Here is a 27,380-nt window from a genome sequence, read left to right as displayed (position 1 = left end):
TCACATGTAAACCGCTTTGACTTTAAAGCATGGAACATTAATCTTTGAAACATCAGTCTCCATGGTATAGAAATTATGACATCATGGCCAGAACGATGGGCAGGTTAAAGATTCTTGCCACCAACCTAGTGACCTGAGTTGGATCCCTGGGACCACCCCATCCAGGTTGTGCTCAGAGACCACACACGTGTACACAGACAGATTTCAGAAGGAAATGAGTACAGGAAGCGCATCACTCTGCATGTAACATACTGAACGTCATCTTCATCAATTCCTGCCCGTTGCCCATTAGTGCTTGTACTCTGAGCAGTTTGTGACAGTGAAACAACGTGTAAAGACAGAAGGAAACTGCAGATTGAAAAATACGTGACTTTATTACTGAGAGTTTAGAACACGTGTTCCTGTTCCACTGAAGGAATTGTTCTCATGGTTTTTTTAACTAATGAATATCCTATGGTTGTGTTCCCAAAACACTGCTAGCTGCAGCCTCAGTTGGAGGTGGCAGAGGTTGAGTGAACTTTTTACAGTGTGTTCCTGACAACTAGCCAGGGAAGACCTGACCTGGAGAGCAGCATTCTGCAAGGATTGGGACAGAAGACCCCTTGTGTGTGCCGTAGTGTATGTGTACCTCGCCTTTAAAACATGGCTCAACAGCTAGAACTCTGGTTGTTGTCGTTGTCATTGTTGGGAAAAAATCGTATTAACTCATTCTACTAAAAACAATGTGGATGCATCAGTTTGTGGCTAAGATTTGCAACAAATTGCATATCCTTTAATAATACCTTGCTACAGATGCCTAATCTTTATTCATAAAATTAGGATTAATAGTACGAAGGGGATTGCTGGCTTGCCTCATAGTGTGGTTTTCTTGAGAGATATTATGCAAAGAATCCCACCGTGTCATGGACCATTTTTACCTAACGGGTTTGCTTGTAGTCCAGCCAGGGTTTCATATGTAACTGTAGACTCTAGGAGTTTGAAGATCTATCTAGGTTTAACAAGTTGCCTTGACTCTTTCTGAGGACACCATTAGCAAGCCTCTGCTGAGTCTTTGGCATGACCTGTGAAGATCTGGATAATTATGAGTATCTAGGTTATCAATCACATTTCACAATCCTGTTGAAGCAGTAACATGAGAATATGGTGCTACATGGCCTAAGTGATCCTAGCACCTGGGGGATAGAAGCAGGAAGATGCAGAGTTCCACCTCATCCTCTGCTACCTAGTGTGTGAGTTCAAAGCTAGTCTGAGCTACATGGGACCCTACTAAAAAAAATGAAGGAAGGAGGGCATTCTCGGCTGAGAGAGTGAATTGATTAAGGGAATCATTTTGTTTCTCTGTTTTGGTTTTGGTTTGAAGCAGGGTTTTGCTGTATATCCTTGGCTGTCCTGGAATTCACTTCTAGACCAGGCTGGCCTTGAAGTCACAGAAATTGACCTGTCTCTGCCTCTCAAGTACTGGGATCAAAGGTCTGCTAGCTTCGTTTTATGTTTTTAAATGAAAGGTCTGGAAATCATAGATTTTTTTTGAGGTGGGGTCTCTATATCATCCTGTCTCTCCTGGAACACATAGTGTAGAGCAGTAGTCCTCAGCCTTGGTGGTCAGATATCAGGTATTTATATTAGGATTCATAATAATGACAAAATTAGAAAGTAGTGGTTGGGGGGTCACCACAACATGAAGAACTGTATCAAAGGGTCACAGCATTGGGAAGGTTTAAAACCACTGATATAGCAAGCTGGCTTTGAACTCAGACATCTGTCTGCCTCTACCTACCAACTAAAGGGATTAAGGCATGCCCCACCCTGTACAGCCCTTGATAACCTTTTAGAACAATAGTCTTGTGTGCAAGTGTGGAGATCCACTCCATGACACAGAAATGGAGGTCAGGACAACTCTTGGGAGTCGGTTCTCTCCTTAGATACCTGTGTGGCAGGTGTATAAAGAGATCACATGAGTGTATAAGGAGGTCACACTCAGGTCGTCAGGCTTGCAAGGTAGTGCTTTGCCTTGTGAACCACATCTGTCCTTATTACCAGAATGCCTCTTTGACCCTCCCTTCTTTATGCACACTCGCTTTTTTGTATGCCCTTTTTCTTGGCCTTCTCTGTTTACTTCTGGTTAAATCCAACTATACCTCTAGATCAGTGGTTCTCAGGCGTCACATCAGATACTTACATTATGAATCATAACCAGCAAAATTATGAAGTTACAACAAAAATAATTTCATGGTTGGGTGTCAGCACAACATGAACTGTGTGTGTTAAAGGGGTTGCAGCATTGGGAAGATTGAGAACCCCAGTCTACTGCCTCATATCTTTGTTTCACTAAAAACCATGGAAAAGGAAGTTCACATGTTTTTGACAGTGGCTGTTATGGTTTGAATATGCTTGGCCCAGGGAGTGGCACTATTAGAAGGTGTGGCCCTGTTGGAGTAGGTGTGTCACTGTGGGTGTGGGCTCTAGACTGTCATCCTAGCTGCCTGGGAGCCAGTATTCTGCTAGCAGCCTTCAGATGGAGGTGTAGAACTCTCGGCATCTCCTTTACCATGCCTGCCTGGATGCTGCCATGTTCCTACCTTAACAATAATGGACTGAACCTCTGAACCTGTAAGGCAGCCCCCAATTGAATGATGTCCTTATGAAAGTTGCCTTGGTCATGGTTTCTGTTCACAGCAGTAAACGCCCTAGGTTAGTGAGAAAGCCTGTCTTAGAAGCTGTAAACTGAACAGTGTCTGGTGTTGACCTCTGGCCTCTCACACATGTCCATATACCACACAAAAAAGAGAAAGGATTATGTGCATGCTTGCAGTTTCTCATTTACATCATGAGCTTGTGCTTGATTTCCAGATGTACATATTCTGCCTGCCTGACATTTTTACTTAAGTATCTATTGTAAGCGTGCCATTCAAAAACAGTGGGAGCAGTTAGGCTTTCTGAGCAGTATGATTGCAAGGATGCTGCTGAGAGCTCCCACGGCCCTCATTTTTGTTTTGCTTGATGCTACTGTCCCACCTTACACTAAATATTCTAAAAAACTAAACTTAGGGTTAGAGAGATCCGGTAGTTGTCTTGGTTAGGGTTTTACTGCTGTGAAGAGATACCATGACCAAGGCAACTCTTGTAAGAACAACATTTAATTGGGGCTGGCTTACAGCTTCAGAGGTTCAGTCCGTTATCACCAAGGTGAGAGCATGGCAGCATCCAGGCAGGCTTGGTGTGGGAGAAGCTGAGAGTTCTACATCTGAAGGTTCTGGCAGAATACTGGCTTCCAGGCAGTTAGAACTAGGATATTAAAGCCCACGCCCATGGTGACATACCTACTCCAACAAGGCTACACCTCCTAATAGTGCCACTCTCTGGCCCAAGCATCTACAAACCAGCACAGTAGTGTCTGCCTTGCATGAAGGCATGGGATCAGTTTCAAGAACCCTTGTTTTTAAAACTCTAGGTAGAATGGGTTGTAGTGGTGATCCCGGTGCTGGAAACGTGAAGAGGAGACGATCCTGGTGCGTATCAGTGGCTCCTTCAGATCGCCCACTAACCTCTACACAAGCAGTGTGCACACATGTGCAGAAAAACCCTCAAATGTACATTGGCATTGCCACTACCTAAGCTGGGCAGTATTTAGGTTTTGCTAGTGTCTGCCCAAATGTTCCAGGGTGTAGTTGAAAGTCCCATGTTGTATTTAGTCCCCTCAAGTCAGTAATAGTTTGTGTTTTTAATGGTACTTGAAAGAGGACTTGCCAGATACATCACAGAATATTCTTCAATTTGGGTTTTGCATGTGATTAGATTGAAGCCATGGATTAAAAGGGAAATGCTGCTGCCGGGCGGTGGTGGCGCGTGCCTTTAATCCCAGCACTTGGGAGGCAGAGGCAGGCGGATTTCTGAGTTCGAGGCCAGCCTGGTCTACAGAGTGAGTTCCGGGGGAATACTGGGCTGATACTATGGCATCCCAGATTCAATAGGTAACATTAAGCAGTCGGTCTCTTGACATCACTAGTTTTCCCATCTCTACAGGTTTTCCTGCCTTAATAAATCACAGTTCTCACTTTCCTATGGCCAGCCCTGGCTAGAGCTTTTGAATTAGAAACAGTGGTGGGCAGAGTCCTGCGGATTCCATGCAAGCTCCTAGTCACCTTTGCTCCTCTTTGTATTCTTTTATGAGTTCTCTAATCTGTCCAGATTCACCACTCGCTCCCATCTCTCCTGCTGCCACCCTGCTTCAGTTTTTTATCAGCAGCATCCTCTTACCTGGTCTCCCAGCCATTGTTCTCTTATTAGTTTGATCTTTTTTTATCTCTCTTCTGTAGCCATGACAGCCATAACTTTAGACTTACTATAACATAACCATACTACCCTTTGCTCGAAACCATCTAGTATTCTCAGCACCATCTAAAACAAATCCTTCCTTTAGTAAACATGGTTTCTCCCTCTTCTGATTCTCTGCCAATCTGATCTTGCCTTCTCAACTCCTGCCATTTCTGTTTGTACTCCACTGCTAAATGCCGCTCCGACCTCAAAGCTCATACCATTCATTCCAACACCTTCAGGGTTCGTTGGTTGGTTTTTAATATTTTTAATCTTTGAAATTTTCTTATATAATCCCACTCCTGGAATCCCTCTTCCCACGGCCCTCTCTTAAAATGATAACCTACTGTGTTTAATTAGGTTGGATAATGAGAAAATTAACCAGAGGCTGCACCCTGAAGAGTGAGTGACTCTCCCTCCCCCAGCAGCCACTCATTCCCAATAGCTTCACAGCTGGAGGGGCTGCTGTGCCTTCTCCCATCCATGGTGGAATGTTGATTGCTGGTAATCACAGCCCCTGTGAGTTCTTGAGCATTTTATGGCACACCTCTCCATGCTCTCTGGTCCTTACATCCTCTCCAACCCCTGTTGCACAATATTGCCTGAGCCTGGGAATGGGGGAGTTGTATAGACATTCTGTTTAAGGCCACAGTCAACAATCACCTACTCTTTTTTTGTTTTTTGTTTGTTTGGTTGGGGTTTTTTGTTGTTGTTTTTTGTTTGTTTGTTTGTTTTTTGTTTTTTCGAGACAGGGTTTCTCTGTGTAGCCCTGGCTACAATCACCTACTCTTAGTACTCTGACCAATTGTGAAGATTTATATTCACCACTACCAAAAAAAGAAAAAAGAAAAAAAAAAAGCTACTCTGACTAAGGTTGAAAGCAACACTAATCTGTAGGTAAAAACAAAAAAATACTTAGAAGGCATTTGACAACATGTCCATTTAGCAAACTAACAGTAACTAGGTTCTCAGGGTTTATGATACCTTCAGCTTTGGGTTTCTGAACAGGTTTGCAGTAGCACACATGAAATTCTGTGGAACAGGCCTCAGATCTGATCATAAAGAGGTGGTTACCCCCAAAACATTGATAACACTGTTGCAGTAGTGGGCATACTCTGTGTAGCGGATCAGTGTGCAGCATGCAAGGTGTACCACTGGGTGAAGCCTTACATGACTTTTTCCCCTAGTAGTGGAGCCACATAGCACCTCTGGCACTGTGTGAGCCAGCCAGCAGAAAGGACGACCCAGGTCCGTGCCAGCTTTATTTCTCAGAGCCTTGCATCCTAAGTATGTATTGTCTTCAACAAAGGAGTCTAGTTCTAAACGGCTGAGAGCAATAGCAAAAGCCTGTATTGTCTGGGGTCTTCCTGGCCAGCAACTCCATAGGAGGCATCTCATACCGAGCACTAAGACTATTTAATAACCTGTGTCATTAAGTTCCTTCTCAGTAATCTCTCCTGACCACTCTGAAATAATTGTGTGCAGCTTTAATCTTGGACTTCTCTAGTCCCTTTCACCCCTTTTTTTCCTCCTCACTTCATCTTATACAGTTTGTTTAGGGATTTCTATCTATACTCACTAGATTGTCAATTCCATTCAAGGAAAGCATTTGCTTGTCTTGAGAATATGAACTTTATACATAATCTTTGGATGGATGGATGGATGGATGGATGGATGGATGGATGGATGGATGGATGCCATGCAAAATATATTCAAACTCTTGTCTTGCAAGAAATTTACAAGCTGGGGACAATCAGCTTTACAAAGGCCTGACATAAGCATCTGCCATTAGGAAAACAAGGCCTTTTAGAAAATTAAGAGCTTGAAGTTAAGATTCTGAAGTCATTGCAGACTGACGTCTATAGTAAGAAAAATAATTTTTTACAACTTTGGTTTTTTAGCAAAAACCTTTATCGTTTTTGTTTTGTTTTGGGGTTTTTTTTGGGGGGGGGGGTTTCTTTTTGGAGACAGGGTTTCTCTGTATAGCCCTGGCTGTCCTGGAACTCACTCTGTAGACCAGGCTGGCCTCGAACTCACAGATCTGCCTGCCAATGCCTCCCAAGTGCTGGGATTAAAGGCATGCGCCACCACCGCCCGGCAGCAAAAACCTTTAAAGTAACAAAATACAAAGTGTGTATAGTTGAGGAATGATGAATCATAGTTGAGTAAAGTTGTCTAAATGGTGAATACATGTTATTTATTCAAAAGACAGCTCAGGGACCTCTAATTTAGATAGCCTGGGAGCCACACAGGCTGTGTGCCACTTCATGCCAGCCTTGGTAGGGCCTAGAGTGGAGAGCAATAGAATACAATAGTAGTTACACTCTAGAAAGGTGGTTGTGGGAAGGATGGATGACGTACCCAGCAGAGGAGCAGAAACTAGGGATCCTCTCCCTTAGCAAGGTGGAAAGACAGACTGACTGAAGGGCTGTTTCCTCTTTCTGCCCTCATCCTCTCTCCCCCACCTTTCTCTAACATACACATGCACAGACACACACACTGCTCTTAGCCATTTAGAAGACAAGCTTGGTGGCTTTTGCTTCTAATGAGGTGGGAAGCAGTTAAATATCTGAACTGTGGTCCCAGCTTTTAAAGACCAAGCTATGTATACATAACTCCTTTTAAAAGAAGAAAAGACTTAACTCTCACCAACTTACAACCTTCCAACTAGGCTAGGCTACACAGGCTGTAGGCCCCTGGCTCTGTTAGACCCTGAAGATTTTATCATCTCACTTGGTAATCCATACCCTATATCTCAATAACCAAGAGAGTAGAAGACACATATTTGCACATACAAACACCCGTTCATGAACTGTCATAGATAGAAACATTAGAAGTCCTAGCCAGGAGTGATGGCTCAGGCATAGTCTCAGAACTTTTTTCTTTTCTCCAACATTAAGCATTAACTGTACTGTTGCCAGGGCTTTTTTTTTTTTTTTTTTTTTTTTCATGCCTAAGTAGTAGTTTCCAGTTAATTACATATCAGAATTAGTAACTCAACTGAGTCTAGTGGCTTGGTCGTATGATCTGAGCTATGAGACAGGAGGATTGCCAGTTCATGGCCTGCCTGAGCAACTTAATAACTTCCTGTCTCGCAAAGAAAAATGAGGACTGGGAATTTAAGTGTAACTCTGGTAGAGCACTTTACCTAGCGTGCGTGAGGCCCTAGGTACAGTGCAGTCCTCAGTACTGGGGACTCAGTCCTTCTTATGAAGAGCATTTCTTATATGTGTACTATCCTAAGTTCTAAATAGAACAGTAGCGTACTGTGCACAGGTAGATGAAGATGCTGTGCATAGCATCAAGATTAAGTCGACGGTAACAAGGTAGTGTCATTGTGGGTGACTACAGCCTGAGAGATGGAGATAAGAAGACACTCACAGAAAATGGTATTCCGGGCGGAAAGACCAGCTAGTTCAGATGCCTCTGAGGTGAAAGGAAAGTGGTGACACTTGAAGGATAGAGTGAAAACTGATGGGCGGAGCTTAGTCAAGTAAGATGATGGTTTGTAAGAGCTCTGAAGGACTAGGAAAGGGATCCTGCCCCTCGTGCCAGGGCTCTCACAGCTGGGAGTTAGTAGATTTTAAAGAAGAGAGTACCATACTAATTCTTTTTGTAGGGAAATAGGGGTAAAAGTAGATTTCCCTCCCTGTATTCATTGACAGTAACTTGCAGAGATCATGAGCTTCCACATGTGGATTCTTAAGTGGGTGTGTTTTAGGAGGAAAACACGGTAGTCTACAGCCATGAAGCAGCTAGAGGGATGGTTCAGTAGTTAAACAACTGCTTACCAGTCTTGCAGAGGACGTGAGCTTGGCTCTGAGCACCCACATAATATGGAGCACAACTGCCTTTATCTCTAGTTCCAGAGGTCTGACACTTGTGCCTCAGAAGGCACCTACATTCACATCGTTTAAAGTAATAATTCTTAAATGGCAATAAAAATATACTACTGTTGCCGGGCAGTGGTGGCGCACGCCTTTAATCCCAGCACTTGGGAGGCAGAGGCAGGCGGATTTCTGAGTTCGAGGCCAGCCTGGTCTACAGAGTGAGTTCCAGGACAGCCAGGGCTACACAGAGAAACCCTGTCTCGAAAAAAAAAAAAAAAAAAATTGTGTGTATGTATAAGTATATATATATATATATATATATATATATATATATATATATATATATATATATCTGTTATATAATAGTCCCTTCCACATTCTGATTTCTTGGTTTTCTCAGTATTTTCATTTGTATCCACATCTTTGATCCATACCAGATTATATGTAGTAGTTCATTGCATTTCTTGGTCTGTTATCATCAGTTCCTTACCCTTGCCTAACCTGTCTTTTAACGCTTGTGTTGGTGTTGTTGTTGTTGTTTCCAATACTGGGTTTCTCTGTGTAGTTCTGGCTGTCCTGGAACTCACTCTGGGATTAAAGGCGTGCGCCACCACCGCCCGGCTTTGTTGTTGTTTTTAAGATTCATTTATTTTTTATTTGTGTTTTGTCTACATATAGGTCTATGCCATGTGTGTATAATGCTAGTGAAGGCCAGAAAAGGGCATTAAATCCTATGAAACTGGAGTTAAAGATGTCATTAGTTTCCATGTAGGTACTGGGAGTAGAACCTGGGTCCTGGAAGACTAGCTAGTGCTCTTAACCACTGAGCCATCTCTCAGGCCCCAAACTTGTGTTCTTAGATTGTTTGTTCCACAGACAATTTGGATTAACCTGATTGCTTCCTCTTGATTCAATCCTGGTTATGCATTATTAACAAGATCTGTGATCTGCCTATAATTCATCCACCTAGAACCTTTGCTGTCAGTGTATCTCATCTCTGGCATTAGATTACCTGGTTATAATGATTAAAGTAATATATATCAGGTTGGTTGGTTGATTGCTTGGTTGGTTTTGGATTTTGGTTTTTGAGACAGGGTTTCTCTGTGTAGTCTTGGCTGTAATGCAGGGTGGGTTTGTTTGTTTGTTTGTTTGAATACATTTGACTTTTTTAAGATTTTATGTGTATGAGTGTTCTGTTTGCATTTTTGTATGTACGTGCACCATATACATGCCTGCTGCCTGAAGAGTCAGAAGACACAGATCCCCTACAACTGGTCATGAGCCACCATGTAGGTGCTGGGAATTGAACACAGGTCCTTATTGCAAGAGCAACAAGTGATCTTCACTACTGAGCCATCTGTCCAGTCCATATATCTATCAAGCTTTACATTCTCAAGTTAACCCGTGTTTATAATACATTTACCACATGCATTGTATTAATATTCTCTCTTCCTCGAAAATATAACCTGGGGCCAACAAGATCACTCAGGTCAAGGCGTATGCTGCCAAACCCAACAGCCTGAGCTCACCCCCAGGATCCAAATGGTGGGAGGAGGGAACTGACTCCCACACAAATTGTTCTCTGACCTCCACACCTGCTCCATGGTACACACAGTAAACAAGTTAAAATGTAATTTAAAAAGATAAAAAAATAAATAAAGTTAATGTAACCTAGTGATAAAAGTTGGGTATCACTCGTGATGGTGACAAAGGGAAGACTGGCTAAGCATCACTCTAGCCTGGTAAGGTAGCATTCTACAGTAAGAACTTTAAAGCTCTGTCTACGTATGCATGACGTCATGACTTAATCCTTTATTCACCGTAATTGCTGTTGGCCCATGACTTACCGTTTCGGAAACTGTTGGGGTTTGGCTAGTGGGAACGCTATCAGACTACCCTAGTACCAGCCAAGCTGTCCCCCAGATGTTTTTCGTACTCTCTTAATTGGAACCAGAGTTTCTGCACTTGACTGTCATCAGCCGTTCTTTAAGACACTAATTTTGATGTGGTCTTTAGAGCAGTCTGACCGGTAAGTCTATTCTTTCCTGCCTTGGATCCCACAGGTTCTAAGACCAGTGAACCGGTTTCTGTGTTTGAGTCACAAACTCATACTAAAAAATATAAAGCCAGTAATTGTGCTTCCTGCTTTGCCAGGTTTTTTATTTCTAGGTACCTTCTTGCTGAGAATCAGCTCCCAGCAGACTCTGAATTTCCGTACTTTCCCACTTGGACAGTGTATGCTAATTTCAGAATTGCAGCGTCCGTGTTCCGCTTTGCATCCCAGCCCCATTCATCCAGTTTTCACCCAGTGCTCCTTTTGTAGGCTGAAAATACACAAGCACTATGCTTCACAAACACTTGAAGTGGGTCTGGGTTGTTCTTACTGTGATTACAGTAGTTGATTTGGTAGTAAAGGCATTTTAATTAGTCTAGGTCAAGGGTGGCCCCTTTTTGACTTCTTTACCCACATTGGACGAAGAACTGTCTTGCAGTGTAAATTAACCTAGAGCAGGAAGTCACCTTGATTGGACTCTACATCTGAGCAGCAGTCTGCCCTAAGAGCTAACTGAGCAGCATCAAGTGTTGAGGGCCGCTGATGTGAACGCTAAGAATTCATTTTCTTTAAGTTTTACTGAGCTGCACTGAGTGTACAACAAAGTATATGGTTGTCTGTCCTGGAGTTGTGCATCAGCTCTGAGTTTGACCCCCAAACAAAGACAAGGGGACCTAAGGACAGATCTTTTCAGTGTAGCTTTCAGTTCTCCTGGACCTCTGGTTTATTTAAGAACCATTTGCATCTTATTTATAGTCTTATCTTCCCCCTTATTGTTTTTTTTTTGGGGGGGGGGGGCTTGTTTTCTTGGGGCTTGGGGGGGGTTATTTGTTTGTTTTTTGAAACAGTGTTTCTATGTGCATCCCTGACTGTCTTGAAACTTCCTTTGTAGGCCAGCCTGTTCACAGAGATCTGTCTGCCTCTGCCTCCTGAGTGCTGGGATTAAAGGCTTACACCACTTATACTCCCTTTGTAAAAACCAACCTGATAGCCCTTTTCTCCTCTGTTTGTATACACACACACACACACACACACACACACACACACACACACACACACATATATAATTTTACTCCTACTGGGATTTTTGGTAATACAAAATTTTTATATTTTTTTATTTTTTAATTTTTTTTGTATTACGCTGATCTTTTTCTTTACTTTCTGCTCCTTTAATATTTTTTGTTATTGTTGTTTAATTGTAGAGGACATGCACCCCTGACTGGCCTCTAATTCCCAATTCTCCTGCCTCCACCTCCCAAGTGCTAGGATTACAGGTGTGCACCATCTTGTTTCTTTTCTTTTTTTTCCCTCCAGTCTCTTGAGGCAGCATCTCACTGTGTATGTGACCCCAGCCCACTATGGTGATCATTCAGCTTGGCCTCCTGAGGGTTGGGGTGGCAGACGTATGCCACCACTCTCAGATAACTTTACTGTGTATGGAGGTGAGGTGACGGTGTTGAGTCAGCTAGACAGCCACTGAAAGTGAATCGGAGCTGGGAGATAGCTCAGTCAGTAAAGTGAGTTCAAAACTCACAGAAAAGGTGAGGATATTGATACGTATCTGTTACCCAAGCACTGGGTGGGTAGGTATGTGGGGCGGGAGGGGTGGTCTGGTGGATTCTTAGAGCTCACTGGCTAGCCAGGCCAGCCAGATTGGTAAAGTGCTGGTTTAGTAAGAGACCCTGTCTCAAGCAACTAGTGCAAGGAGATAAACGTTAGCTAGCCTCCAGCTGCTGTCAAGAATGCTTTCACAGTAGCATATATTCACTGATCCAGCATCCCTGTGATGAGATCGGAGGCACAGACAGGACACTCCCCAGTGGACATTCAGACGCCAGCTAGTTTGTCATTTGCAGCAACAAACATGGTAGAAAGTAATACACACACCAGTTTAAAAAAAACAAAAACAAAAACAAGATAGTACAGTTTGTTGAATAAAACTATCTTTTCTCCCATAGATTTGTCTTGGCAAAAATAGAAGGAATTCTAGAGCCTTGGGTCTTTAGAACTAGGCTTTCTGGTAGCTGTGACAGAATTCTTGAGATAACTTAAAAAGAAGCTTCAGTCCATTGTCCTGGGGAGGGCATGGTAGAGCCAAGCAGTTCACACCATCCCCACCAAGAACAGTAAAGGTCCAGGGCAAGAGCTGTCCTTTAAGACCAGCCCCAAGTGACCTGCCTACTCAGGCCATGTTTCGTCTTCCAGTAGTCTCTTCATATTTGTAATTCATCATTGTTTTGGTTCAATCAAGTTTAAAATCAAAATTAATCTTCACACTGCCTTTGCACTAATGCTATGCTATCATGATTATTTTTGCTCTGGAGTAAGTTATCAATTGGGATATGTTGTTTATTCTCCTATGGTTTCTTTTCTGCTGCTTCTATGCATAGCTGATACCCTTTGAGTAATCTGACAGAGTTTTACTTTATTGCCTACTAAATAGTTTGGCTGTCCTTAAATCTTCTGAGGTGTTTTTCAGATGTGGTTTACATGGTGATAGTTTGAGCCTATAGATCTCATTTTACAGTTTGTTAGGTGAGTCTGCAACACATAGTGCTCCTGTGGGTTAGTGCTCTCCACTGCAAAGACAGTGTGCTCCTGAATTACTCAGTGCTCGGTGAAGTGCAAAGACTTTCCTCTTAGCCCTTTAAGTGGTTCTTTCCCAGGCCCGGAGTAAACAACAAACAACCATCATTATGCTTCTTTCATGCCTCTGGCCATCTCCAGGGTGCTGTAGACTTTGCTTCTCTGGCACTCGGCCTTTGATCTCTTTCTGTGACAGAAGCTAGTAAGGGGACCCCCAGTTCAGAGGAATGCAGTCCGTCTCTAGTGTAAGCATGTTGGCAGGAGTAGCTTGGTCCTTGGTGCTGACAAGGAAGCTTACAGGTGAATGCCAGTGCTCAGCTAGCTTTCTGCATCTTCCTTTCTCTATATTTATTATTTTGTAACTGCTGTGCACTTTTGTATGTGAGTATGGTCGAAGGGACAACTTCAGGTGTCGGTCCTCACCTTGCATCCTGTCTTTTACTGATCATCACACACTCTAGGCTAGCTAGCCGTTAAGATGCTCCTGTCTCTGTTTTGCATCTTTTGGTAAGAATATTTGGGATTAAAAGTTTTTGTCTGCTACTATGTCTGTCCTTGTGTGAACTCGGGCCCTTGTGCCTGCAAGGCAAGTGCTTTACCTGCTAAGCCATCCCTCTTCCCCTTTCCCCCTCTTATTTATTTGGGGTCACAGCCCATGTCTAGTACTGGTCACATTCCAGGTGTCCCTATTCTGTTAAACTGGTCTGGAAACATTCTCAAGGACACAACCAAGGGTGTGCCTCATTAGTAACCCAGGCGTTTGCCCACAGATCTCTGGCTGCCTTGATCTCCACAACTCATCTCTTTCTGATACCTAAGATAGTCTCCTGTTCTGCCACCTGTCCCCACCTCTGCACGGTGGTCTTAACTTGTTCTCCAGGCAGTCGTAAGGTTCACCTCTTGTTTCTTGAGTCTAATGTTATTTCAGGTAAGAAACTAACCCATTCCCTTTTACTCCGTCTTGACTGGAACAAGTATATCCAAAGATTTTTAAAGGTGAATAAAGTCAGTTCAATAAAACGGTTGAAATAATTTTTTTCAATATTGCTTTTTGTTTGTATTTTAATGATAAATTTACTGGTTTAAGTAAACTTTCTGTCTTTTACAGCTTGCCCCTGAGCAGTGATTTGCTCAGTAGCCCAGACTTGCTGGAAACAACCATCGGTGATGTAACAAGGACATCAGAGACTTCGGAACCATTCCCAGCACCAGATGACATTAATGTAGCCACCAGGTCACAGGAATTAGAGGAGCTCAAAGTTGAATGTGAGAGTAAGTACCTACTCTGTAATTAATGACATTTAAAACATTCTTGTTGCATGTATGTATTTGATGGGGTGTGCCGTGTTATGCATGTAGCGATCTGAGGCAACTTTGAGGGTCATGTCTCTCCTTCCATCATGTGATGAGTTCCAGGAATCAAACTGAGATCCACATCCTCAGGCGTTGGATAAAGCACCTTTACCTGACGAACTGTCACCAACCCCAGCATCTCTTTTGATTGCATCTCTTTTTGAAGTGAGATAGTTAAACCACATCCTTCAAAAATGTTGTGTCTAATAGCTTAGTTGAGAATATGTAAATCCTCTTGCCTTTTGATTTAAGAATAACTAGGGAAAGTTTAAGATAATACAATATTACTAGGTTTATAATATGATGGGTTGTAAATATATGCTTGTTCACTCTGGGCTTGCACTTGTTCTTTGAATATGAATTAAGAAGATAATGGAAGCCAGAGTGCAAGCATCATGAGCTCAAGGCTGCCTGGGTGATGTGGTCTCAGGCAGCCTCGATGTGAGTAGTGAAACCCTGTGTGTGAATGTCTCTCCACAGGTCTTCTGGGGACAGGGTCAGGGGATGTTTTATCTTCAGCAGCTTTTAGCTCTTAGAAGATACTGGCTATTAGTGTCTAATTGCCAAAAAGAAAATGCAAAATGAATGAAGTGTTTTCAGGGGATAAAGTATTGCTCGTTGAAAATACTTGAGTATTTGAAAGCTTGGTTTGATTGCAAAGGGTAAGTTTGATGGTAAGAAAAGATTGTAAAGCCAGGCAGTGGTGGTGCATGCCTTTAATCCCAGCACTTGGGAAGCAGAGGCAGGCAGATTTCTGAGTTCGAGGCCAGCCTGGTCTACAGAGTGAATACCAGGACAGCCAGGGCGATAAAGAAAAACCCTGTGTCAAAAAAAGAAAAAGAAAAGATTGTAAAATGTAAAGTTTAAAATTGTTTTAAACAGGACTTTGCTGTTGGAGGTCAGTGTAATAGGGTTTGTCTTCAGGCAGCTCCTGTTCATATGTTCTTGCCATAACAAGAACCTTAAATCTTTAGAGCACAGCAGTGGTGTTTAGTCATTCAGGATGAGTGTTAGAAAAAGATCAGTACCTTGCTTCGTAGAGCATGCTGAAGTGCCACTGGCAAGTGGAGATGCCCCAAAGTCAGCACTTCAGATACCCTGCCAAGAAGGCCTGCTAGCACTTCACGGTAATGTGTGAACTGTGCAGCAAGACTTAAGAAACCCACATAAAGGTGGAAGAGAAAAAACTCAACAGAGTTGTCCTCTGACCTCCACACATGTAAGATGGCACAGGTACACTTCCTCTTCCACACAGGTCATGCACATATAGTAATATTTTAAAACATTAAGACATGATAAATTCTTTGTATACTTTATACAGAAAAAGTATATGTGTATATAAGTATATATGAAGTTATATATAAAGTAATTTATAGTGTTTTACTTGTATAGAGGAGAAATATATAAATATAAAAAGCAAATTTTATATCAATATAAGAAAAATATTGGGGCTGGTGAGATGGCTCAGTGGTTAAGAGCACTGACTGCTCTTCCAGAGGTCATGAGTTCAAATCCCAGCAACCACATGGTGGCTCACAACCATCCATAATGAGATCTGATGCCCTCATATGGGTGTCTGAAGACAGCTACAGTGTACTTACACAAAATAAATAAATAAATTCTTAAAAAAAAAAAAAGGAAAAAAAAGAAAAAAGAAAAATATTCCGGGCAGTGGTGGCGCACACCTTTAATCCTAGCACTTGGGAGGCAGAGGCAGGTGGATTTCTGAGTTCGAGGCCAGCCTGGTCTACAGAGTGAGTTCCAGGACAGGAGTTCCTTCTGCCATACCCTAGATATAGATGCCTAAGAATTAATGTGTTTCTCATTATAGAAAGTATCCAAGAAGGGCTTGAATGCTATGGAAGTGTTGGAAGAAGAAATTCTTCCTAAGTATAAAGATCTCATTAATGTAACTTAGTTTATATTATACCATTTGCTTAAAGTCAATCAGTGAGACTAGTGAGTGTCTTTTATTTTAAGAATGAGAGTCTTGGGAGTGGAGAAGATAGCTCCACTGGTAAAGGTTGTGCCACTAAAACATGATGACAATGACCCCAGCATGGCAGGGGTAGAGCAGGGACTAGAGGTCCTCAGAGCTCATTGGCAAGACCATCTAGCTAAGTTGATGAGCTCCAGTTTAGAGACCCTGCCTCAAAAAAAAGTGTTAAGAGGAAGACAAGTAATACTGACTTCTAGCGTCTGTACTACACACATGTGCACACATACACATATAAATACACACATACAAATACACCATACATACACACAAACATTTTTAGAGAACGAAAGTCTGTTTGGTCTTCCTTTGTTTTGACACAAGGTCTCAGTATATAGGGCCAGGCTTTCCTAGAACATGCTCTGTAGTTTAGGTTGGCTTTGATCTTGTAGTGGTTCACTTGCCCAGCCTTTAAGGTGTTGGAAATATAAGCATATATTCTTATGTTCAGTTTATATTCTCAGTCTTCCTGTCCTCTGTACTGTGTATTTTATAATGGCTATAGTATGAAAATGAAGATTCATGTAAGTAATTTGGAACAGAATTCTCCTGACATCACATAGAGACACTTGAACAAGGCAACAGTAGCTCAGCAACACAGCTTCTGTAAATGGTGCTCTACTACCCAGGCCAGGCAAGCAAGCAAGCACCCTAGAGGAGGAAAGTCACTTAGTTTTTATCCTGTCACTGGATGCTGACTGTGTCACCTCATTGGTGGAAGCTCACACTGTGCAGTCTGACGTGATTTGCTAGTTCCTAGATAGTGCCAAAGGAAGGGGTGTGATGGAGTCAGGTCTCAGGAATGTTTGGCATCCAGGAGTCTGGCAAACAGGCATGTATGCAAGAGTTTCAGGAAGTGGAGAAGGTTTGAACAATACTGGCTCTGGAAGAAAAGACTGTTTCTGACAAGCCTCCTTCTCCGGGCATATTCAGCCAGTGTGGACTGACCTTCTACCAACTCTGGTAACAGTTATTGTTACAGTTGACTGGTTGAGAGTGGTCTGATGAGCCCTGGGACAAGGCCCCTAACACACACAATAACACACACAAAGAATTTGTTATCATGGCTTAAGGTGAGCCAGCTTCCTAGCGATGGTCCTTGACCATGAAATTGACCTGGATCAACTTGAATGTTAGGCCTGAGATTATATTCTCTTGACTAGAAGTTTTCTTTTAATGAACTTTTACCTTTTTAACATTATCTTCTCTGAAGAGGTCACCCTGAATTATTTAAAAACCAGATTAGAGGTCAGAGCTCCCAGGCACTTCTGGCATCTCTAACAACATCTGTGGCTTTCAGTCAAGAAACTGGTTCCCTCCAGCGGCAGAGGCATATTCCTACCCTAAGCTGTCAGGCAGTTTGTGCCTCCTGTTCTCCTCATTCTCTCATCCGTGTACTCTGAATCTAACTGCCATGATAGGGCTGGGGCAGTGTCCAGTGTGGGCAGACAAGGTCCCAGGCCCTGTGGGCCTAGCTGAAAAATGACGAGTACACCAGATGTTTTATTTAAATTACTGCCAGGCAGAGGAAGGAAAGGGAATCCTTGGCTGTTGCCTGGAAATAAATGTGAGGGAGAATTGAAGGCAAAAGCTGTTAGCATTACAAGTCCTATGCCAGGATCAGGAGAAACCAGAGTACAGGATATTTTTTAAATATCCAGATCAAAATCTACTACAGTTTCTTGATGCACTCACAAGTGTGTTCTCCATTTGGTTCCATATCTTTTTTTTTTTTTCCCTTGAGTCCCTAAGGCTGGTCTTGAAAGGATCTTTTTAGGTACTTTAATGGCTGTTCAGATAGTTAGTATCGTAGTTCCTCCAAGAAGGCTGCTCGAGAACAAGGTAAGGGAAGGGAGGAGGGGAGGGGAGAGGAGGAAGGAGAAATTTGACCACCGTCTGAGTCTTCAGTTCAAACAGTAACAGGCCTTCCTCTCTTGAATGTATGTAGGTGCTGTAGTGTTGAATTGAGCAGTGACATTTCTCTTACCAAGAAGAAAATGGATAGTGAGAAATGGTTTTTTAAACATTATGTATATCATGACTGATGTATGTATACCACAGAGATCAGCCTGCTTCTGTCTCCCAAGTACTGAAATCGAGGGTTGTGAACCACGCCTAGCTATAGGATTAAGTTTTTTTTTTGAAACAAGGTCTCACTATGTAGACCAGGATGGCCTCAAATTCATAAAGATCTACCTGTCTCTAAAGCCACACACCAGGAAGCCCAGCCCTAAGAGTGACTCCTAATTGAGCTGTTAGAGAGTTATTGGAGATTTTTGTGTTCATCTTGATTATTCTGCCTCTAGTGAAGGAAAAACAGAACTTTATTGTGTACCCTCATAACTCTCGGCCAGGCAAACTAATGAGAAGTTTGGCTTTTTTTAATTTTTCTCACAGCATTAAAAGATGACACAGAGAAGCTTAAACAGCTGGAAACAGAGCAGAGTATCTTGCCATCTCTTCGACCTGCCATTGACATTAATGTTCACAGCCAGGTATTGGGATCTCTTGTGTGTCCACGTGTTATACTGCGGGTTTCTTTCCCAGACCATTGTCTAACTTGCTTTATCACTGTGATAAAGACTTTGACCAGAAGTGATTTGGAGAGGGATGGATTTATTTTCTCTTACAGTTTACCATCGTCATGAAAGGAAATAAGGGCAGGAACTCACGGCAGGAAGTGAAGCAGAAGCTTCACTTTTTAGATTATTAAGAGATTATAACTAATCTCTTATATTTATAATACTTATAATTATTATAATAGATTATTAAGAGGGTGCTGCACTCCAGCACACCCTCCTTAACCAGGAACTGCCACAGGCTGCCTGTGGGCCAATCTGATGGGGGGGGTCTCTCAGTGGAGATTCCCTCTTTTCAGATAACCCTAGCCTGGGTCAGGTTGACAGAAAAACTAACTAACACAGCAGTACTGTCTCATTTTTGGTGGGAAATCTGTCTGTGTTGAGCTCTAATCGACCTGTTTTCCATTCCAAAGGAAATGTGCAGATTTGTAGGAGTGAAGGGAAGAGTTTGCATGACAACGTTAAGAAATTCCTGGGGCTGAAGAGGGCTGGGCTCAGGGTGTGGTGCTCACTGGGATAGATGGCTCCGTGGCTGACAGAGTGACTGTTGTTCTTGCAGAGAACCCACGTGTGATTCCATGTACCCACGTGGCAGATAACAACCATCTATAACTCCGGTTTCAGATGTTCTCTCTTGAATTCTGAGAGCACCATACATACATGTGGTACACATATATGTACAGGCAAAACACTCATACGCAGAAAATAAAAATAAATCACAGAGAAAAAAAATTAAAGTCAGAAGTAGGTATATCTCAGTGAGTTCCATACTAGTCTACATAATGAATTTTAGGCTAGCCAGGGCTACCCAGTGAGATACTCTCTTAAAAATAAATAGAATTTAAGGTATCTTGTTTTTTGTTTTTTTTGAGACAGAATTTCTCTCTGTAGCTCTGGCTGTCCTGGAACTCTTCCTTATAGACCAGGCTGGCCTCGAACTCAGAGATCTGCCTGCCTCTGCCTCGCAAGTGCTGGGACTAAAGGAGTGTGACACCACTGCCTGCCTTATGATGTTTCTTTAAAGACATCCTGAGGGGCTGGAGAGACGGTCAGTGGTTAAGATGACTGGCAGCTCTTCCATAGACCTGAGTTCCCAGCACCCACATAGAGGCTAACTCACATAGAGGCTCACAACCATCTCCCATTGCAGCCCCAGGATATCCGATCCCTCTCCTGACCATTGCACTCACATGCATGTACAGATAAGTACATAGAAAAATTTCAAGACTAAATAAACACACTGAAAAAGCATTATTGGACTGGCTTAGATTCAGTGGTCTGGGTTTTGTTTAGTTGTTTGGGTTTTTTTTTTTCTTTTTAATATCTTGTGTTTTGAGACTTTGCAATGAGGGTTGTTGTAATGTGCAAAAGATGATTAAGAAGTACTTAAGTCTGCAACATAGCAGCCTTCAGGAAAGGGGGGAAATGTCAATATGTTTGGATGAACCATGATTGTACAAGGACATAGAGGATTATTGTGACCTGAGCTTGGTGCTTCAGGGCCATAATCCCAGATACCTGGGAAGCTAAATCAGAAGAATAAAGGCCTATCAATGATTTCAACATCAGCCTGGACAGATTAGTGAGATCCTGTCTCTAAATTAAAACCAAAAAGAGAAGGGGTTGGGGTGCACAAGATCCTAGGATCAGTCCCCAGTAACGCACGCACAGGGACTGGGACTAACTTATGCTATAGGAGCTAAGAGATTACAGGGAAGGTCAAGTCTTAAAAAGTGATTTTCAGACTTTTTTATATCAGAATTACATAGGAAAGCTTGTTAAAAATTCAGACCTTCTGGTATATTCTTCTAATCTCAGCCTTTGGGAAGCCGAGGCAGGATTATCAGCTCAAAATCAGTCTGAGCTACATAAGATATCGAAAAAAATCAAAAATCTTAAGTTCAGATTTTGGGGTGCTGTCTAGAGGCTGAAACAGAGACCACATTGAGAAACATCAGAATAGGAATAAGAACATCCAGTACATCAGGCATAGACGGTGGTATGGTATTCAGACCTGTGCCCACCAGCAATTACTATTTAAGTTAAGTAAGATAGTAAGTATAATACAGATAGCTTATATTGCTTTCAAATGTATTAGTCTGCCTCCCTTTGTTTATTTCTAATAGCTGATTTTTTTTAACTTTAGTGTTTATTGAGTGGATTTAGGCATTATTTTCATCAGTGTGTCTGAGAATGTTTACAAATGTGTTACATTGATTGTTACATATAATTTGTTACAAAACGTCACCTCCACTGGTACCAACTCCAGAGTTAGAACCATGAAGTTATGAATGGTCAGGACCTAATGCCTAGTCTTTAAGCAACTGAGTTACTGAAATGCTTAAATTAAAACAGTCACAGAGAGCCAGACAGTGGTAGTACACGCCTTTAATCCCAGCACTTGGGAGGCAGAGGCAGGCGGATTTCTGAGGCCAGCCTGGTCTACAGTGAGTTCCAGCACAGCCAGGGCTGCACAAAGAAACCCTGTCTCAAAAAAAACAAAAAAAAAAAAGAAAAAAGAAAAAAGAAAAGCCCTTCACAGAGAATATATGATACTTGCTGACATTTGTCCCAGGAGGGTTTCAGATTAGGACCTCTAGAGGCCAGTCCCTTTGATTGTGAAGCTCTTTATCTACAGATAGTTACAGGAGTTGGGTGTGTCTGGAGCAGGAGATAGCTGCTTGAGGCATGTTATTTTTGGTTGTCTAAATGTGAACTTTTCAGCATTCCTGTTTCCGCATGACTGTGGCCTACTGAGAATGATTATGTCTTTTAACATTCAGGAAGAAGTGGTAAAGTTGACTGAGAAATGTCTTAATAATGCCATCGAGAGCCCAGGAGGGAATGCAGTAAGGGTTCCTCCTGACTTCAAGAGTAACATTTTGAAAGCTCAAGTAGAAGCCGTGCATAAGGTAAGCTTCCTTCAATAGACATGGTCCTGCAATATGCTGGCTAGTTTTATGTCAACTTAATACAAGCAGGAAGGAGCCTCAACTGAGAAAATGCCTCCAAAAGATTGGGCTATAGGCAGGTTTGTAGAACATTTTCTTAATTAGCAGTTGATGGAGGAGGGCCTAGCCCATTGTGGGAGGTGCCAGCCCTGGACTTGTGGTTCTATGGTCTGTAAGAAAGTAGTCTGAACAAGCTGTAATAAATAAGCCAATAAGCATCAGCTCCTGCTTCACTGTTCCTGCCTGGCTTGTTCCTATTCTGACTTCCTTCAATGATGAGCAGTAATGTGGAGGTGGAAACCAAGTAAACTTTTTCATCCCATATTGCTTTGGTCAGTGGTGTGATGAGGACATGATGACATGGAAAGAGAGCAGGGTGCAGACGACAGAGTTCCAAGACGATGTGCACAGTGATGGAAGCCTTTGGCCAGTCCGAGCTCAGAATCAGCTGCCATCAGGCTGAGGTGCTAAAGATGCCCTGCTATAGAAGCTGGGTAAAACAAACATAAAGCCTGTGCCTTGAAAATGACGCACTAGGTTGTTTTCACTTTTACACAACCACTAAACCCAGAGACTTTCGATCTTTTTTTCAATATTAAGTTTCTAATCCTAGATCTTCTTTATGCATCCACACTCTTGGTTAGGGAGATTCTGATGCAGTCAGCAGCAGGACTGATACACAAGGAGAGTTGACTGTGACTTGGTGAAGGACGGACCGTGTACCTACCCCTGTAGGGTATGGATGCCCTGCTCCCCAGTTGGCTTCTCTTTACTTTCAGACTTTTGTTCCATACTGAAATTAGCATAGAAGTCTGCCTCACCAAGTCAGTTTATCAACTCTGACTTCATAGTTGCCTGTGGAGGAAAAGTTTTTCCATTTCTGTCCCAGGCGTTCAAGAGAACTGATGTCATTAGCCATTGTGATGGCTAGTGTTTTGTCAGCTCGACATAGCTAGAGTCATAGGGACCCTCAGTTGAGAAAATACCCAACCACGCTGGCCTGCGGACACTGTGTGGGGCATTTTCTTGGTTAAAGACTGATGTAGGTGGGTGGGTCCTGCTCACTGGAGACAGTGCTCCCACAGAACACTGTGGGAGTGTCCTCAGTGATGTGTAAGGAAGCAGGCTAATCAAGCCACGTGGAGCAAACCAGTAAGCAGCACTTCTGAGTGGCCTCTGCTTCAGTTCCTGCCGCTAGGTTCTTGGCTAGCATTCCTGCCCTGACTTCCCTGCAGGGTAAACTGCAAAGCTAAAAGATGAATAAGCAGTTTCCTCCCCAAGTTGTTTTTGGTCATGGTACTTTATCCCAGCAGTGGAAACCCAAAGACAGTCTGTTGTTCATACTTTCACCAAACAAAACAGAACATGTTATCATCGATGACAAGTGTAAGAGGTGAAAGCATAGGCTTTAGAATCTCATTTCTATTTTGTCCCCTTCAAATTTTTTGTTTTAGGGCAAATTGTTGTTCATTTCTCAAGCCTTGTTTTCTGTTTTAAATTAGATAGTAGTGAAACCTACCTTGAGATGCATTGTAAGAATGAAATAAAGTAGTAGATGCAATGGACACAGACTGCTGCTTGGAACATAATGAATGTAAGCAGTACGGCCCAGTCGGGCGGAGCGGCGCACGTGCATTTAATCCAGAGCCCCGGGCAGGCCAGCCAAGGTTATATATCGAGACTATTCCTCAAACAAAAACGGCCCCAATAGTGGCAGTCACTACAACAGCTGATGTGACATTAATATATAATCTGAATTTTCTTTTTAATGCTCTTAGAAAGGTTCAAAGAACTGCCTTGTCCCCTCTGAGGGCCAGGGTCTTAGCCTTCGACTGCAGCCTCTAGCATGGTGTGACTGGAGTGTTTACTATTTGCATGCTTTCTGGCCCATGGTATCTTACAGCAGTCTGGACAGACGAAAACAACGTGACCCCACACGCCAGTTGTTCTTCAGATGTTTTGATTCAATAAAACAAGAAATTTCAATACCTTTAAATTATTCAGGATTTTATTTTATACTGACAGGCCTCCTCATAAGGAAAACAACAAGAGCCAATGCCTGCATTATAAAAATCTACCCTGGTTTTATTTCATTTTATATATTTATTTTGAGTCAGGGTACCCCACCCCTCTCTGTTGTGTAGCCCTGGCTGTCCTGGAACTCACTGTGTAGACCAGGCTGGCCTTGAATTCACAGAATTCTGCCTGGCTCTAAATAATATTTTAAAAAGAAGCAATGCCAATTCTTTACAAACTCTTTCAGAAAATAGGACAGAAAGGAGATTTCCTAATTATTCAATTACTGTTATCCCTGTACCCAAACCAGAGAAAAATACCGCAGGAAAAAGATTCCAAACCAGTTCTCCTCTCCAACAGAGAGAGTATTTTGAAAGTGTGATCAAGTTATAATGCAGAGTGTATATACAGTCATACATCGTGATCACACAAAGGTGTGTGTCAGGGGAAATTCTAGTTTATCATTCAAACCCTATAGAATTTACATATTTAAAGTAGTCTAGAGTGGAGGCACATGCCTTTAATCCCAGCACTTGAGAGACAGGCAGATAAATTTCTATGATTTTAAAGAGGGCTATAAAGTGAGAGGCCTTGCGTCTCCTTGACACCTACAAAGAAACCAGATTATCTCATTTCATAAAGAAGAGGCATTTCAAAAGATCCAATACTTGGTCATACTAAGTTCTCAGTAAATGTTGGATGGTGGTGGTGCACCCCTTTAATTTTAGCACTTCGGAGGCAGAGGGAAGCAGGAGAATCTCTTCTGAGTTCAAGGTTAGCTCTGTCTCCAGAGCAAGTTCTAGGACAGCCAAGGCTGCAAAGAAACCCTGTCTCAAGAAGGGGGGGGGGGGGGGGGGGAAGCTCCCAGTACAGTAAGAATTAATGGGTATCATTTAACCTGGAATGTCACTTCAAAAAGAAAAACTCAGGGCACACTTACAATCAAATCAAAACAAAACCAAAATTCAACAATGTAAAAAGTTCAGTGATTGACATATGGGACCTGCTCCCAATTCTTTGGACTCCAAAGCTTCTCAGGCTCTGCCCTCTGCAGAGCACGTAGCTTGCCTCCTAGGCTCGGAAGCTCCACATACTCCCTGCCACTGTCCTGGATGATTAGTCCATGGTACTGGCTTGTCCAAAATTCCAGAGTCTCCACTGTAACTAAGGATGTCTTCACCAGTGGTCTCTCCTTGCCTCTCTTCAGGAACTCCAACCTCAACACACAGTGCAGAGCCTCAGCTACTCTCCATGACCTTCAAAACCAATACAAACTGACTGACTCTTACACATTACCAAGTTTGGCTGCCACAGTTATGGCCTTGACCCTCTCTGGACCACAGCTTCTGTTTGATAAGCCTGAGGAAACACTTCCCAGAAGATCTCACCTCAGTGATCACAGTTGATTTCTTCAGCTCCAGCTGACCAGAACCATAGAGTCATAGTACAAAATAGCATACCAACAGCTTCTAGAGTCTCTACTTCCCTCTACGATTTTGTGAAGCAGACTTCCATCATCTGCAGGTTCTCAGCTATGTCTTCTAAGTTCCCACAACAGCACATTAAGCTGTGAGCATGCAACTGGTTTTTTAGCCCAAAGTTCCTAAGTCCTTCCATAATCTGCCCCAAATTATGACCAGGCCTATTTCATTAACTCCCCACAAACCTGGTCCAACCTGCCCCGGGCTTCTATTGTGATAGAATACTGTGACCAAAAGCAGTTTGGGGAGAAAAGGCTTATTTTATCATACACTGACAAGCCACGGTCCGTCATTGAAAACCATCATGACAGTGGGAACTGAACAGAGGCCATGGAGGAGTGCTGCTTACTGACTTGCTCCTCTTGGCTGCCCAGCTTTCTCTTTTGTACCCACAGCCACCTGCCCAGGAATGGCACCACCCACAGTGAGTGGTCTGCGCCCTCCCTTTTTGATTTAGCAAATAAAAGTGCATGCTGCCAAGACTGACTACTGTGGTTCAGTCTCCAAGCCCCACATGTGGAGGGAGAGAACAATTCCCACAAGTTACCCTCCAACTCTCATGCTTGTGGTATTTGATACACATTACCCAAACACATTAACAAATCGAGCAGTATTTAAAAATCATGATGCTCTAAAGAAATAGAGACTAAAGAAAGCATTATATGATTCCAGCGTATGTGAAATTTATGACTTTTTCAGTCAGGGGAGTAGTGAAAATGTTATGTTTGTTACGCACCTGTTTTTCAGAATTCTTCAGGCAGTTGAAGTGAGTACATTTACCATCCTAAACATTACCTCGGTGATGTCGGCTAAAGCTGAGCTCTTCAGATAAACATTTGGACTTCTTTCTTAAACTATTCATTTCATTTAATGAGAAATAGGATCCAGTGATACAGCTAACCATTTTCTTTTTATCATGTAAATTTGAAAAATGCTGACATTGAGTCTGTAAATTTTGTCTGTATTGGGTAACACTCTGTAGTGTCTTAAGTAATTACTAGCTGTGTGATAAGAGGATGTACCATGTATATTCTGAACTTGAGCCTTACACTATTGATCTGGCTGTTGGATAGGACCGTATTAGATGTGATATTGGTAAGATATAATAATTAATCCTTTAATTGAATTGAAGCAAGTTTATTTTATTTTTAAAAGAATGAAAGATAAACTTGTTGAGTATCCTTTCAAATATTCAATGTTTTCATTATTTAATTTTCTTAGGCTACAAGAGAAGATAGTTTATTAACTCATAAAAATGCCACTGTTCAGGATGCTGCCACAAACAGGTACAGTCTTGGGTAAACTGAATTAAGTTGCTTTTCTTATTTTTCTTTGCATTTACCTCTTCTTTGTACATCATCAGTGAATTGACTGTATTTATTTGAAAGATAGTTTGAATTCACTCCTTGCTATCCATCAGAGAGCCAGCTAGTATCTAGTTTTAGATTGTTTGAAGACATTCTTAGTCATTCTATATCCTCATTTTTCTTTAATTGATTCAAACTACAGAGCAACAAAATCAGGTTTAATTAGTATGTACTATGACTCTTGAGTTTAATAGTTGATCTCAGCTTCATCTTGTCATTACAGTAAACTGAACAACCAAGATTCTGATATTAACTGAGCTACTGTGTCTGCTGTCCCTCCTTCTCTATCAAGATTCTGATATTAACTGAGCTAAGGTGTCTGCTGTCCCTCCTTCTCTAAGATTCTGATATTAACTGAGCTACTGTGTCTGCTGTCCCTCCTCTAAGATTCTGATATTAACTGAGCTAAGGTGTCTGCTGTCCCTCCTTCTCTAAGATTCTGATATTAACTGAGCTACTGTGTCTGCTGTCCCTCCTCTAAGATTCTGATATTAACTGAGCTAAGGTGTCTGCTGTCCCTCCTTCTCTTCTGCTGCTTTATTCTGAGTGAGTTGTTGCCATTTGTCTGTGTCGGTGGGAATTTCCTCCTTGTTCATCCCTCGTTCCTTTTTGTTCATCTTTGTATCAAAATGGGCTGGTCCTTCCCCTCCGTCTCTGGTTTGGTTGGTTGGTTGGGTTGTTTTGTTTTGTTTGTTTTTTTGTTATTGTTTTTGGGGTTTTTTTTTTTTTTTATTAGTTTCAAGTTAATGGGTAGTGAACAGACTTCCCTTAGTCATTTGTTGGGTGTAGTTACTTGTGACAGACCCACTTAGCTTTCATTTGACTGAGTATCTTCATTTCTTCCTATTGTT

At 42.2% G+C, this 27,380-nt stretch overlaps 1 protein-coding gene across 5 annotated transcripts in view; it reads left to right on the top strand.

Annotated features, from left to right (window-relative positions):
- The window catches only part of Epb41l5 (erythrocyte membrane protein band 4.1 like 5), a 109,156-nt gene that overhangs the window by 59,516 nt on the left and 22,260 nt on the right, over positions 1-27,380 (top strand). For all 5 annotated transcript variants that reach the window (XM_034513096.3, XM_034513097.2, XM_076941033.1 and 2 more), the window contains exons 17-20: positions 13,892-14,055; positions 18,530-18,627; positions 21,498-21,626; positions 26,384-26,448. In XM_034513096.3, coding sequence (XP_034368987.1) covers positions 13,892-14,055; positions 18,530-18,627; positions 21,498-21,626; positions 26,384-26,448 — 456 coding nt within the window. The remainder of the gene's footprint in view (positions 1-13,891; positions 14,056-18,529; positions 18,628-21,497; positions 21,627-26,383; positions 26,449-27,380) is intronic.

The sequence above is a fragment of the Arvicanthis niloticus genome, chromosome 10 (assembly GCF_011762505.2).
Source record: "Arvicanthis niloticus isolate mArvNil1 chromosome 10, mArvNil1.pat.X, whole genome shotgun sequence".
NCBI classification, from domain to species: Eukaryota; Metazoa; Chordata; class Mammalia; order Rodentia; family Muridae; genus Arvicanthis; species Arvicanthis niloticus.
The sequence above is the reverse complement of the archived record's forward strand: the minus strand, read 5'-3'. Positions and strand labels throughout refer to the sequence as shown.